This window comes from Nannospalax galili, unplaced genomic scaffold (genome assembly GCF_000622305.1).
Source record: "Nannospalax galili isolate Female #2095 unplaced genomic scaffold, S.galili_v1.0 scaffold788, whole genome shotgun sequence".
NCBI classification, from domain to species: domain Eukaryota; kingdom Metazoa; phylum Chordata; class Mammalia; order Rodentia; family Spalacidae; genus Nannospalax; species Nannospalax galili.
Window position 1 is genome coordinate 976,525 of NW_008359996.1, and position 15,696 is coordinate 992,220.

The 15,696-nt window shown below is 45.5% G+C and overlaps 1 protein-coding gene across 1 annotated transcript in view; it reads left to right on the forward strand.

Annotated features, from left to right (window-relative positions):
- Positions 1-15,619, forward strand: part of Bcl7c (BAF chromatin remodeling complex subunit BCL7C) — a 43,508-nt gene extending 27,889 nt beyond the window's left edge. The window contains exon 6 of the mRNA XM_008823831.2: positions 14,639-15,619. Within this exon, the coding sequence (XP_008822053.1) occupies positions 14,639-14,833 (195 nt within the window). The 3' untranslated portion in view covers positions 14,834-15,619. The remainder of the gene's footprint in view (positions 1-14,638) is intronic.
- The last annotated feature ends 77 nt before the right edge of the window (positions 15,620-15,696 follow it).

Consider the following 15,696-nt stretch of genomic DNA (forward strand, 5'->3'; position numbering starts at 1 on the left):
CAAGCAGCCCCCAGATATACATATGCACTAGCATTTAGACACTGTATGGCCATTTCTCATGGGGTTTTGAGGGCATCACATTTCTCTCTAGGTTTCCTAGCCCCCCAAGATTCATTCAACTCGATTCTTTTTCCTCCCATCCAGCCTCCCTCCTCCCTCCCCAGTCCCAGCGCCCCTATTATCCCCACCCTCCCTCCAGTAACACCTACCTCTGACCATTGTCCCTCTCCTAGCTTCCCTCCTCCACCCATCATGACCCCTTGCATGTCCCTCCTCTCCTCCCTGCTGAACACTCCCACTTTTCCCACCTCCCCCAGTAACATCTGTTCCCTGCTATCCCCCTTTCAGTTTCTTTCTTTTCCCTTACCTCTGTGTATCCTTTCCATTTTCCTGGCTCCTGGTGTTACATCAGAATTTATATACTCATATGTAAGAGATTGGTGCTACAATCCACAGATGAAGGAGAGCTTGAATCACTTGTGTACAGGTATCTCTACAGTATGATGAGTCCTTTGACCCTGTGTGAAGCTATGGGTTCAATTCATTCATGGCATTAGAATGAAAGAAAGAAAGAAAGAAAGAAAGAAAGAAAGAAAGAAAGAAAGAAAGAAAGAAAGAAAGAAAGAAAGAAAGAGAAAGAAAAAGATTGGCAGAATAGATTTGTGGGTTAAAAGTGATGGGAAGATATAAGAGGCGTTGGAGGGGAGGGAGTGTGTGTGGATTTGATCAAAACACCTTATATGCATGTATGAAATTCTCAAAAAAGATATTTTTCCATTTTATTCTTAGTTATTGCTAATATCCTGGTACACCTTATTTATAAACTATGCTTTGCTGAATGTTTGTGAGTGTATAGGGAAAAACAGTACATATAAGGTTTGGCGCTATCTGCAGGTTCAGACGGTACTGTGGAGCCTTACAATGCATTCTCCACAGATAAGGGGGACTCCTGTGCTTGCAGTACTCATGTGCTTGATTTTCTAGATTTGTTTGTTTTTTAAAAAATTTTATTTATTATTTTATTATTATTTTTTAATTATTTATTATTTTTATTTTCATGTGTATGAATGTATTGCCTGCATGTGAATGCACCCATGTCATGCAATGCTGTGGTTAGAAGAGGGCTTCAGATTCCCCTGGAACTGCAGTTAAGGATGGTTTGTAGCTGCCATGTGGCTGCTGGGAATCAAACCTGGGTCCTCTGCAAGAGCAGTCAGTGCTCTTAACCGCTGTGCCATCTCTCCAGCCCTTATTTATTATTTTTATTTTATCTGTCTGAGTGTATTGCATGCATGTATGTACATGCACCAGGGTTGTGCAATTCCTGCAGAGGTCAGAAGGAGGCATCTGATCCCCTGGAACTGGAGTTACTGATGATTGTTAGCTGCTATGTGGGTACTGGGAATCACACCTGGGTCCTCTCAAGAGCGGTCAGTGCTCTTAACCACTGAGCATTTCTCCAGCCCTGGATTTCTTTTGTTTTTAAGACAGTTTCATGTAACTCAGCCGTCTGAAACTCACTAATGTAACTGAGGCTGACCTTGAACTCCTAATTCTCCTGTCTTTACCTCCCAGTCAAGATTTTTAAAAAATGATTCAGCTGGGGCTAGAGATATTGCTCAGTTGGTAAAGTGCTTGCTATACAAACATAAAGACCAGAGTTAGATCCCCTAGAACCTATAAGGGGAAGCAGGGAACCTGGGTACAGTGGTGTGCACCTGTAATCCCTGGGAGAGGCAGAAACAGAGGGATTCCTGGGGCCTGCTAGATAGCTCTTCCCGAATGGAATCCAAGCTCCAGGTTCAGTGAGCGACCCTGTCTCAGAAAATAAGGTGGAGAATGATTGAGGAAGACACACGATGATGTTGACCTCTGACACCTACACACATACAAACATATATACACACAAACGTAACAATTTTCTGTATATGTACTTAAAGATGCCAAAAGGTAAGATAAACCAGGATGGTGGAGCATACTTGTACTCCCAGGATTTGGGAACAGAGACAGGATACTGGGTTGGAGGCCAGCCCAGCCTACATAGTGAGACCACACCTAAACAAACCAACCAACCACACACAAAAACAGTGAAATAAGACACAATGACAAAATAACAAAAATAACAATGACAAATATGGAGTGGCTATACGAATATCAGACAAAACAGCATTTAACACCAAAATTGTTACTATAAATAAAGGAGATTTTATGATACAAGAGTCAGTCCATCAGGAAGACAGAATAGAGATGACCCTGACAACCATGCCCTAAGCACAGGAAGCAGATACTGACTGAACTGAAGGGAGAAATAGGCAGTTCCGGAATAATTATTGAAGACTCCGTACCTGACTTTTTTTTTTTTTTTTGGTCTTTTTTGAGACAGAGTTCCTTTGTAGCTCCAGCTGGCCTGGAACTCACTACGTAGACCAGGCTGGCCTTGAACTCAAAGAGATTAGCCTGTCTCTGCCTCCTGAGTGCTAGGATTAAAGGTGTGTACCACCACACATGCCCAGCTCATACCTGACTTTTAAAAGTACGCAGAATAATTAGAAAAGTAGGAAATTGATCAAGCAGCCCTGGAGTTTATTTCAGGTTCAAGGACACTGACCACTGACTGAGACGTTTGCAAGGCATGGCCAGGGAGATGGCTCAGTGGGTAAAGTGCTTGCTGCACAGGTGTGAGGGCCTGAGATCAGACCCCTAGCACCCACATAAAAAGCCAAGCATGGCAACATGTGCCCATAATTCCTGTGCTGGAAAGAGAAATAGGAGGTTCCCTGGGGCTTGCTGGCCAGTTGGTCTAGTCCATCAGTGAGCTTCAGGTTCAGTGAGAGCTTCAGGTTCAGTGAGAGGCCCTATTTCAAAAAATAAGATGGAGAACAATTGAGAAAGACACAAATGCATATAGACAGACAGACGTACAAAAGGCCTCTGCCAGGTGAGAAGTCAAATTGCCTTGTAGTCTCTGCTGCCTTTGGAGTTTACATGTCCGCTTCAATCCCCTGAATACCCTGAGATCAAGGAGTTCATCTCAGTGGTATCTTCCCTAGCAAACAATGGTAACCAGAGAGATTGCCAAAGATGAAAGTGCTTCCTTCAGTGTCTTAAAGAGGATATTTCCTGTATCCTCTCACAGATAAACCCAGCCTTTGGATCACTGGTCCATGTGATGCCATCAAAGCTTTAGCATCTCAGTTCACTAACTGCAGGCTACCATTAAGTCCAAGTTTCAGTCAACCAACCAAATAGCCTTTCAGAGCCAATTTCAGATACACAAATACAGAGAATCTGGAATCTTTAGTAATAGAATTCCTGACAATGAACTCAGCACTATCTCATGTTAATAGTCTCGCTTGTTGGGCGGAATATTACTGCCCTTAGAATCCATTTTTTTTCAGTTGGGCATGGTAGCACAACTTACAGTCTCCACACTCAGAAGGTGAGGCAGGAGGATTTCAAATTCAAGGTCAGCTTGGGCAACACAACAAGACCCTGTCTTAAAACAAGGAATAAACAAAACAAAAAACAACAAAAATAAAATTCATTTTTCATACTCCCTGTGTTTCTGCCAACATGTTGCCAACATCTTATAATTTTTTTAGTGTGTAAGCTGTTTTCTCCTGGGCTATAGTGTGTACCTGTCCCTTACACTCCTGATACATGCTAAGATTTGACCCTAGTGCACTAGAGTAGTGTGGGTGTTTTTGTTTGTTTTGTTTTAGACAATGTCTCTCTGTGTAGCACAAGCTGGCCTCCAACTTTACAACCTCCTGCCTCAGCCTCTTGCCTCCTCAATGCCTGGATTACAGGTATGCCCATCAGGCCTGGCAGTTTTCATGGCTTTTGAGGGGGTGAGCATCTACTTTCAAGGCATTGGCTTAGATATCAATATCACAGAACTTCCACAGAGAAAACTTAGTCTCTCTGAGCCTGAAGAGTAGGTAACTACCACTCACAAGAAAGACTCAGAATGACTTAGTAGATCAAGACTAGCTGTCACCCCCAGGTGCAACCAAGTACATTGTTTCAAATTTCTAGATCAATTCCTTCTTGGTTAATTCCTTATTTTTTCCACAATAAATCTGTTAAGACTGAATTCCACTGATATTGTAATTCAGCAAATCATACAATTAAATTTTGTGCTTGCCTTTCAGTAGTATCAGCCTAGGGTCTATAAACTCAAAACATTGTTTTAGGCCTGTTGCTGAAGCACTGTAGTTCCTAGATTGTGACCTGAGCTTTGAGCTGACAGACCCAAGCTCGTCCTTTTTTCTCTGCCATCACTTGGCGTACCAGACAGAACCTGCCTTGGCAGTCATGGGTAGCAATGATTTGGGTTCCCAACGTCCCTGCTTCCTTTGGCACTTCATAGCCATATAGGCCACAGCGTGATCAGCCGTGATCCCAGGGTGCACTGAGCTCACTAGCATTCACTTTTCTTCTGGCAAAGAGTTCAGCACTGTGCTCAAGCCCAAGTGTGACCAAACTAATCTCCCAGATCTCTTCTTTTCAAGCCTTCCTGAGACCATTCCTAGTACCAATTATAATAGTCAGACTTCAACTAGGAAACAGCAGCTACAACCAGAGAGCTATAGATTTGTTTCACGTACAGAATTGTTGCTGAGTAGCATGGCTCATACCTGTAATCCCACCACTTGGGAAGCTCAGGCAGGAGGGTCACAAGTTCAAGGCTAGCCTGGGCAATTTAGTAAGACCTTGTCTCAAACAAACAAAGAGTTATTAATAAGGGACTTTAATGCAGGGAATTGACTATAGAGGGCTAAAGACAAGTCTAGAGAGTACAAAGGTTCAGATATAAAGATTGGCTGCTATCCCCAAAGCTGAGAGCATTAAGAAAGGGTCCTCCCAGCAGACCTAAAATCCAGGCTCAATTTGAAAAAGCTTGACAAAGACGCCACTGATGCACCTCACCAGTGAAACTTCCTAAGATTTGTCTTCTGGAGTGTCAGGTGAAGCTGCTGGTCAGTGAGCACTTCTGGAACCATGAAATACAGCAAGGAGCCTAGCCCTGGAGAGCTCGGCCCATATTCCAGCAAAACTAGACTGGCTTTCTGCCTGGGGAATACCTGCATATCTTTCGGAGCCCTATTGGAAGGGGTCAAACACTATAGAAAGATGTGTCAGTACAGAGATCAAGCAATGGCCATGCACACTCAGTGAGAGGGCAGGGCTGGGAAAACCTTCACCAGGCTGCCTCTGCCTCCTGAGTGTTGGGATTAAAGGTGTACCACCAAGCCCATAGAGATTTCTGATCCACTGTGATTCACTATACGGACATTGGATCTGATAAACAAAGTAACACGTACTTTAATCACCTTAATAAGACATATACAAAGTAGAATGGTAAGTTTCAGGGCCTTCTAGACATGGTGGCTAGCATCTATAATCCCAGCATTCAGGAGGCTGAGACAGAAGCATTGCTACAAACGTGAGTTCCAGGCCAGCCTAGGCTGTAGGCCGAGACCCTGTTTCCTTTCTACCATCTCCTCCAAACTTCAGGGCTTGTACTCAGTGAAAGTTTCTTTCTGTAGACTGAGTGGCTTAGAATACGTAAAGGTAGCTCCTCCACAGTAAAAGACAACTTGACAGAATCTGCCCCACTGCAAACCCAAGCTGTAAGCTATTCATGTTGCACTGCACTTGGCACTTATGATCCAGCCAATCAACGGACACTCAACGTGTCCATGGTAAATGGTGGGTAGTGTTGTGGGGCACCTCTAGCAAGCACCAGCAGGAGACCTAGGTTCAGAGGACTTCTTTTTTTTTTTTGAGACGGGGTCTTACTATGCAGTCCTGCCTAAATTGGAACTCACTATGTAGATCAGGCTGACCTCCAACTCATAGAAAACCCGCTTGCCCCTGCTTCCTGAGGGCTAGGATTAAAGGTGTGTACTACCACACCCAACTATTTAAAGAATTAAAAATAAATCAAGGCCATGTTTGTTGACAACTTTTTTTTTTTTTTTTTGAGATAGGATCTCCCTGTAGCCCCAACTGGCCTGGAACTCACTATGTAGACCAGGCTGGCCTCAATTCACAGAGATTCACCTGCCTTTGCCTCCTTAATTTCTGGCATGAAAGATATGTGCCACCACACTTGTTGTGACAACTATTCTGGGTTTTAAAAAAAAGTATTTTATTTATTATTTTTATTTTATGTGTGTGCTTATATTGCCTGCATGTGTGTAAGTGCACCTGTGTCGTGCAATGCCCAAGGAGGTCAGAAGAGGGCATTGGATCCCCTGGAACTGGAGTTTCAGACGGTTGTTAGCAACCATGTATGTGCTAGGAATTGAACCTGGGTCCTCTACAAGAGCAGCCAGTGCTCTTAGCCACTGAGCCATCTCTCCAGCCCCAACTATTCTGTTTTGAAGAAACAGTTTTTGATTGCTACTAGACCTTGATAGAGAGTAAACATCTAATCAAGGAATATCAAATGACCATGTGATTTGAGCTTCTCATAAATGGAGGGCTGTCTGGACCAGTCCAGCCATAAGGTTAGTTGTATACAGCAGCAGTCCATCATCAAATGGAAATGGTATATAAACCACACATGGAAAGGTCCAGAAGGTATAAGCTGCTACATGAGCAGGTGGCTCACGCCCTTTCAACAACTTCTGCTGCACTGTTTCTCCCTTAGTTAATTCTGATGCCCTGGTGTGTTCTTTATGACCAGTTCATCGGATCAAACAAACTCAGGCCTATGTACAGATGAATTTGCATGAGATGTTACGATCTGATGTCTGAAAGCTGTTAGCATTGCAACCCACTTGATGAACCTGAACAGTGAGGAAGGAAAACTCAACACAGTAGACAACCTTGAGCAGCAATTGTAGCTCTTTATTTTCTGTACTTGATATGAGAAATGAGCCGAAGTTTCAAGGAGAACTGCTAATGGTTTGGCTAGATGACCAAACACTGGAAAGAATAGAATTGGAAGAGTAGTGTCAATGAAGCCTGAGTTCCGGTAACTTTTTTTTAATAGCCCTCAATGTAACTTCAGCTGGAACTTGGTCTTTGTACTAATTACTTTGCTGAATGTTCACTGCTGTAACAGAGTACCTGACAGAAACTGTGACAGCTTAAGGAATGAGTTATTCCAGCTCTGGTTTAGTCCATCGTGTTGGGGAGGGCATGGCCAAAGTCATGTCAGCAGGAACATGGAGCAAAGGCTTTTCACATCTCAGCAGATCAGGAAAGCAGAGCTAGACTGTAACTGGAGGCAGGATATCCTTTAAGGCCTGACCTTCGAGGCCTGTGACAGACAGCCAGGCTCCATGTCCCAGAGGTTCCACAGCCTCCCAAAACAGTACCACTGGCTGGGGGACCAAGTGTTTACACACTTGAACTGTGGGGGTGTCCTACATCCAAACTACAAGTATTCTTTCTACATCATTTAGATGGGCTGTTACAGTTTATATATGAAATGTCCCAGCTCATGTGCTCGAGGTTTGGCCCCTCATTGGTTGTGCTATTTTGGGAAATGGTAGAAACGTAGGATGTGGGGTCTAGCTCGAGGACTAGGTCCCTAGGACTGTGCCTTCAAAGGCTGTCTTTTCTCTGGCCCCTTCCTGTCTCCCACTTTGTTTCCTGGCCACCATGAGATCAGCATCTCTGCTCCATCACCTTCTCCCATGACACTCTAGGCTTTACCACAAGTTCGGATATAATGGAGATGGCTGACTGTGGGCGGAACCTCTGAAACTGTGAGACAAAAGAAATCTTTCTTTTGTGAAAGGTGTTTTTCTCAAGAATTTTGTTGTGACAAAAACCACTACAGTCTGTTTTTCTTTTTAAAAATTGTGTGTGTGTGTGTGTGTGTGTGTGTATGTGATGCAATTGTGTGGAGGTCAGAGGACAACTTATAGGAGTCGGTTCTTTCCATTTACCTTGTGGGTTCCAGGAATCAAACTCAGGTCCTCATGTTTGGCTGTAAGAGCCTTTTCCTGCTGAGCCGTCTCTTGAGCCCTGACTTTTTTCCTGATTTTACTGCTTCTTGGCAGCCAGAACAAGAGATGAAGTTCTTTGAAACACAGGCAAATGTTTCAGGATAGTTGTGTCATTCCCAGTGGGCCAATGTGTTAGTGTGCCAGGGCTGTGGTGACTGTCAGGGGTTTGATGGTTTACATGGCAGAAACTTTGTCATGGTGCTGGACATCTGAGACAGAGTCTTGGCTGGACTGGCTCCATCTGAGGTCCCTTGTCCTGTGGATGGCTGTTCTATCTTCACATGGTCTTCCCTGGTGTGTGCTGTACCCAGATTTCATTAGTTATGATGGATTAGAGCCTGCTCTAATGATCTCTTTTTTCATTCAGTTATCTCTTTAAAGACTGTATTCAGATGTGATCACTTTCTGGAACTCACTAGGAGTTAAGACTTCAACATCTGCATTTGAAGGGAGGCTTCAATTCAGGACCTGACAGAACATGTTGGATAAATCTGAACACATTTTTTTTCTATTGCTAAAGCACGAAGAGAAGTCTGACTTACAGGACCTGGGAAGGGTAAAGAATGGTTTTCTTTAGTCAGCCTGCAAGAATAGCTCCCTTCCCTGTCTTCAAAAGTGAGTGGAGGGGCTGGAGAGATGGCTCAGTGGTTAAGAACACTGGTTGTTCTTGCAGAAGACCTGGGTTCGAATCTCAGCACCCACACAGCAGCTAATAACTATCCATAACTCCAGTCCCAGGGCATCCGACAGCCTCTTCTGACCTCCCAGGGCATTGCATGACATGGGTGCACCTACCTACATGCAGGCAATACACACATACACATAAAATAAAAAAATAAATAAAATTTTTAAAAATGTGAGTGGAGTGTGTAGGCTCTTTCAGGGCTGCTTGTGGTAAGAGAGTTTTGTTATTTGTTTGGCATTTGAGGGGGAAGGGGGAAGGCACCCATTAATCACCCCTCTTCTTGAGTTCTGGACCATGTTACAGAGTTAATGACTTACTCATCTGATTTTCATAGGCCACATAGGCCTCCTCAGTAAAAATTGGAACTTGGAGAAAATAGAAGAGAATTTTCTACCCTTCACTTCACAGGTTCCCTCTTTAGGGAGAATAATGGGGGAATGAACAGCACATAATACATCATTTATTCTTCCTAAATGGCTCCATTGTTTCTTAAGTAAGTCAGGAAAAGGTTAGGAGTCTTTCACCTTTGGGCTTCCTTCTGCATAAAAGGAAACCACAGGACTGTGGCAGATGTGCTCTCCTCATGGAACAAAGTGCATTTGTTTTTTCTTCCTGCCACAAGCCAGGTGTGGTGGTGCCAGCCTTTAATCCCAGCACTGCAGGCAGAGCCAGGCAGGTCTCTGAGTTCCAAGTTGGCCGGAGGTCCAAAGCGAGGTCCTGTCTCAGAACAAACAAGTCCTTCACTGACTTGGTTAGGTTTATTCCAAAATCTTTATTATGTATAAATTTATAAAGAATTTACAAAATTATTTACTATTTATTATTTATGTTTGGGGAGGACTATACTGAATGGGTTAGGACTTGAGGGGGGGCATCTGAATGTGATCAAAATACATTGTATGAAATTCTGGAATCAATAAAAAGTTCTTTAAAAAGAAAATGTAAAATTTTACCATTCAAAAGAGGTATACTACATAAGGGGGAGGCACGCTTAGGGCTCTTCATTACAAAATTACAAATTTCTATGTCACTGTTCGGTAGAAGAATTCAGAAAGAAGGGGGCAACTGCCACACACTTTGCAGCCTAAGATAACAGCTGTTTGTTGTTTCGCAGTTTCCCAGGTCAGAGCACAGACTCGACTGACTAGATTCTCAGCTCAGGGTCTCTGGGGCCAAAGTCAAGGCATTGGCTGAGTCGGGCTCCAGTTGGAGGTCCGGGGAAGGGTATTCTGACCTCATTTAGTTTGTTGGCTGAATTCTGTGCTTCACAGGCATATTCCTGCCTTTGTCTGCTAGCTAAGGGCAGTTCTCTTGATCCCACACATTATTATTACATGCCTCCCTCCTTCACAGCCCAGCAGTGGTTCTAATGCCTTGTGTGCTTGGAGTTTCTGGTTTCCTCTTCTCAACTGGAGAAAACTATGTATGTATGTTGGTTTTTTTTGTTTGTTTGTTTTTGTTTTTGTTTTTGTGTGTGTGTGTCTTTTTTTGAGACAGGGGCTCCTTGTAGCTCCAGCTGTCCTGGCACTCACTATGTAGACCAGGCTGTCCTTGAACTCACAAGATCCACCTGCTTCTGCCTCCCAAGTGCTGGTATTAAAGGCGTGCGCTACCATGCCTGACCTAGTTGGGTTTTTAAAAAATATTTATTTGTGTGCACGTGCACACATAAGTGCACATGCATCACCTGTGTACAGGCACAGAATCCAGAAGAGGGTAATGGGCATCCTCCTCTATCACTCACTGCCTGTTCCTTTGAGGTAGAGTTTCTCCCTGAATCTGGCTGGGGCTTGTGTTTTCTTGGCTGGGCTGGCTCCAGCAGGCCCCAGTGAGCCTCCTTTGTCTCTTGCACCTCTGAACTGTGGTTAGGTGTGTTGGATATCTGGCTTGTTATGTGAATGCTGGGATCTGAGCTCAGGTGTCCTGTTGTGGAGATTTGTTGGGTGTCTGGCTTGTGTGAATGCCGGGATCTGAACTCGGGTCTTCCTGTTGTGGAGATTTGTTGGGTGTCTGGCTTGTGTGAATGCCGGGATCTGAGCTCAGGCTTCCTGTTGTGGAGATGTGTTGGGTGTCTGGCTTGTGCGAATTCTGGGATCTTGACTCTGGGCTTCCTGTTGTGGAGATATGTTGGGTGTCTGGCTTGGGTGAATGCCGGGATCTGGACTCGGGTTTCCTGTTGTGGAGATGAGTTGGGTGTCTGGCTTGTGTGAATGCCGGGATCTGAGCTCAGGCTTCCTGTTGTGGAGATGTGTTGGGTGTCTGGCTTGTGCGAATTCTGGGATCTTGACTCTGGGCTTCCTGTTGTGGAGATATGTTGGGTGTCTGGCTTGGGTGAATGCCGGGATCTGGACTCGGGTTTCCTGTTGTGGAGATGAGTTGGGTGTCTGGCTTGTGTGAATGCCGGGATCTGAGCTCAGGCTTCCTGTTGTGGAGATGTGTTGGGTGTCTGGCTTGTGCGAATTCTGGGATCTTGACTCTGGGCTTCCTGTTGTGGAGATATGTTGGGTGTCTGGCTTGGGTGAATGCCGGGATCTGGACTCGGGTTTCCTGTTGTGGAGATGTGTTGGGTGTCTGGCTTGTGTGAATGCTGGGATCTGGACTCGGGTCTTCCTGTTGTGGAGATATGTTGGGTGTCTGGCTTGTGTGAATGCCGGGATCTGGACTCGGGTTTCCTGTTGTGGAGATGTGTTGGGTGTCTGGCTTGTGTGAATGCCGGGATCTGGACTCGGGTTTCCTGTTGTGGAGATGTGTTGGGTGTCTGGCTTGTGTGAATGCCGGGATCTGGACTCGGGTTTCCTGTTGTGGAGATGAGTTGGGTGTCTGGCTTGTGTGAATGCCGGGATCTGGACTCGGGTTTCCTGTTGTGGAGATGTGTTGGGTGTCTGGCTTGTGTGAATGCCGGGATCTGGACTCGGGTTTCCTGTTGTGCAGTAATTGCTCTTAACTCTTGAGTCATCTCTCCAGCCCAGATTGGTTGGATTTTGAGATAGGGTCTTGTTATGTTGCCCAAGATGGCATCAAAATCCTGAGCTCAAGGGATCCATCTGCTTCATCCTTCTCAGAAAAATGGCTACCTTCAAGTGGCTACCTGACTCCCTCCCAATTTTGTGTCCTCTGTCTCTGTTTGGCATTTTTTTTTTAGACAAGTTCCCATTATACAGCCCTGGATGGCCTAGAACGCTATGTAGAGTAGGCTGGCCTATAGCTCACAGAGATCTGCCTGCACCTCCCTCCAAAGTGTTGGGATTAAAGGTGTGTACCAGCATACCTGGTATCATTTTTTAAAATTAACAACCCTGAGTCCAGTTGGTGTTGCCCATATGTGCATACAGGTAGAGCCATCTATACTGGGGTGTGGGCAAACCTATCAGTAGCCATGTCCCCAAAGGAGAGTGACTCTCCCTCCCTCAACAGCCATCAACTGCCAGTAGTCCTCCACCAAGGGTGGGGTCTTGAGAGCCCCTTCCCTAGATATGCTGGAATTTTGACCAGCTTGATCTTGTGCAGGTTTTTTTCAGGTAACCACAGCTATGTGAGTTGTGCAACAGTCATGCAATGCCCAGAAGTCAGCATCTCACAACTTCCTCCCCATCCGAGAGCTTTTACATTTTTCCACCCCTTCTTCCATGATGTTCCCTGAGCCTTGGATGGGAAGAAGCTGATATAAATGATTCATACACAGCTGAGCACTCATAATTACTTACACTCAGCACTTTGGCCAGTTATGTCTCTGCATTAGCCATTACCCACTGCAAAAAGAAGCTTCTCTGACCAAAACTGAGAGAAACATAAATCTATGGTATAAACATAATACTTAGAAAGTAGCTTAGCAACATGACCATTTAGCAAAACAGTAACAGTAAGTTCTCCATTAGGGCCTAAAATCTCCCCTCATGGGCTTTGGACCAGGTTCATAGTACCAGGCATGAAATCCCTCCTGTGGAGCAGGCCTCATATCCAAGCAGAATGTGGTTGGTTGTCTCCCTAACTGTCACACCACTACAGCACCAGAGGGCACATCTTGTCAGCAGGCCGGTGTAATAGCATGCAGGATCCAGCACTGGGTGAGACCATTGATGTCTTTTCTCCCCCAGAAGTCTGCATAGCACCTTCCAGCATGATGTAAGCTGGCCAGCTGGGAGATGAATCTCTGTATTTTAATGTCAACTCATGTGGAACTTTAATTACATTTGCAAAGATCTTTCACAGTAATACCTAGATTCATAACTTTGTTTGAGAAGGACAGGAATCTTTGTTTGGGGCATCTTCAGAGTTCTGCCTGGCACACCAAGAAATCTCTCTTGCTTCAGACCTCAAGAGACCTCTTTGCCACAGGTTTCTTAGGTCCCAACCTAGCACAAAAGAAAAAAATATGAAAAAAAGTCTTTAATCCCAGCACTCAGGAAGCAAAGGCAGGCTCTGTGAGTTCAAGGCCAGCCTGGTCTACATAGAGAGTGTCAAGCTAGCCAGGATTACATAGTGAGACCTTGTCTCATAAAAGGAACAGAGGGGCTGGAGAGATGGCTCAGTAGTTAGGAGCACTGGCTGTTCTTGCAGGGGACCCAGGTTCAATTCCCAGGACCCCCATGGCAACTAACAACCATCCGTAACTACAATTCCAGGGGAATCCAATGCCCTCTTCTGACTTCCTTGGGCATTACATGACACATGACCAGGTGCACTTACACACATGCAAGTGATACACTCATACACATAAAATAAAAATAATAAACAAAATATTTTTTAAAAGGAACAGAAAGTGTGATACAAGCTCCAGAGACTTCAGTCAGTTTCAAGTTGGTGTGTATGTACCTATAATATTTTTTTTCAGAACTGAGGATCAAAACCCAGGTCCTCACACAAGCTAGGCAAGTATTCTACCACTGAGCTAGCATCCCCAGCCAGGTATATAAATCCTTAGCCACTCTGTGTGAATTGGAAAAAAGTGCCCTTTATTTAAAACAATTTTGCTATTGTCTGTTATAAAATTGTTGTAATAAATACCCAGATCTGTGTTTTTCCGGAAATGAATGACACACCCAGGAGGTGTGCAGTGCAGCCTAAGCCAGGTAGACCACCTCATTCCAGCTGCCCAACCTGCACTCTCTGGCTGTTGTCACAGATGTATTTTCCTCTAGATTTTTCTTCTCTGAATTTTTTTTTTTTTGAGACAGGGTCTCATTATGTCTCCCTGGCTGTCCTAGAACTTGCTATGTAGACCAGACTGACCCCAAACTCAAAGATATCCTCCTGCCTCTGCTTCCCAAGAGTGGGATTAAAGGTGTGTGCTGCCATGCCCAGCCTGTTCTCTGACATTTTTCATAGATTTTTTTTCATTTTTTCATTTATTTTTTAAAAGATTATTTTTACTTTATATTTTATGAGTGTTTTGCCTGCATGTATGTAAATGTGCCCATGTGTGCAGTACCTATGAAGGCCAGAAGAGGGCATCAGATTCCCTGGAACTGGGTTTACAGTGGTTGTTAGCTGCTATGTGGGTGCTGGGAACCGAACCCAGGTCCTCTATAAGAGCAGCCAGGGCTCTTTACCACTCACTCATCTCTCCAGCCCCTATTTTTAATTATTTTAAATTATGTGTTTGTAGTTGTCTGTGTGTGGGTTATGCACATGAGTGCAGGTACCTTCAGAGACCAGAAGCTGGGGCTAGAGTTACAGGAGGTTGTGAGCCACCTGATGTGGGTGCTGGGAACTGAACTCAGGTCCTAGTCTGTGGGCTCCAGTTCAGCAAGAAACCCTGTTTCAAAAAAGAAGGCGGAAAACAATTAAGACAACCAAGGGTGCCCTCTGGCTTTAAGTGCACCTGCACACACAAACATGCACATATACAAAAATACAGAATGTAGCTGTTTGAAAAATACCTTCTACCAAGTTGTCCCATTTAGAACGCCCAGGGCATGGTCTTCCTGGCCTGGTACAGGGTGAGGAGGAAGGCATTTACCTGGATTTTCTTTTCTCCCTGCAGGATTCCGGAGTGAGACTGACAAGGAGAGCCCTGCAGGAGAAAGGCTTGAAAACTGAGCCCCTCAGAAGGCTTCTTCCCAGGAGGGGCCTCCGGACAAACGCTCGGCCTAGTTCAGTGCTGGACCCCAGAGCTCCGGTGGGTGGGAGCAAGGCCCAGAGGGCACCCAGGACGATACCCCAAGGGAAGGGGAGGTGAGCCGACCACCCGTCAAGGTGAGGCCCCTAGGTTTTCCTTAGCTGCCTCAAGATCCAGCCACACCACTCAACAATGGAAAGAGCTTCTCAGCTGGACGTCTGCCGCGGGCACATGGGGGTGAGCAGCCCTCCACCTGCCCCGAATCGTAGGTCATGCTTGTCAAGGGCCTAAAACTATGGGGCTTTAGGCAAGACACGGACCAGAGGGAGCGCCTGAGGATGCCTGTAGGTGAAGCCTAGCAGCAACTTGAATATACAAAAGGGTGGACACTGGGCCTACTTGCCCGTCTCAGTAGACACCAGCGCCGTCATCCGCCAAAGGACCAGGGAAGGTCCCCATGGTGGGCGGCACCTTCAATCCTTAGCACCACAAGGTCTACACTGGCAAGAGGCCCTGCTAGTGGGGTGTGAGTGAGCAGGATCTGGAGCACCTATCAACACTGTGTGACACCATGGCTGGGGTCTGCGTGTCGTGGTGCAGCATCGAAGTTCTTGCATGTGTGGATGCATGCGCATGCCTAGAGACACTCCTTCTATGCGTCTGGCAACCTCCCCTCCTCCTGCAGGCCTATGGACTCTAGACCTGCTAATGGGTTTACCTTTGGCGCTAGAGGGCACATGCCAACCAGGATGCCAATCTTGCCAGTCAAGCTGGGGGCACACATGGTCCAGACAACTGCCTCCTGCTGCAGGATCCACATGCAGAAATGCATAGAGACGTGCCTGGCGTGGTGGCGCACGCCTTTAATCCCAGCACTTGGGAGGCAGAGGCAGGAGGATCTTTGTGAGTTCGAGGCCAGCCTGGTCTACATAGTGAGTTCCAGGACAGCTGGGGCTACAGGGAGACCCTGTCTCAAAAAGACA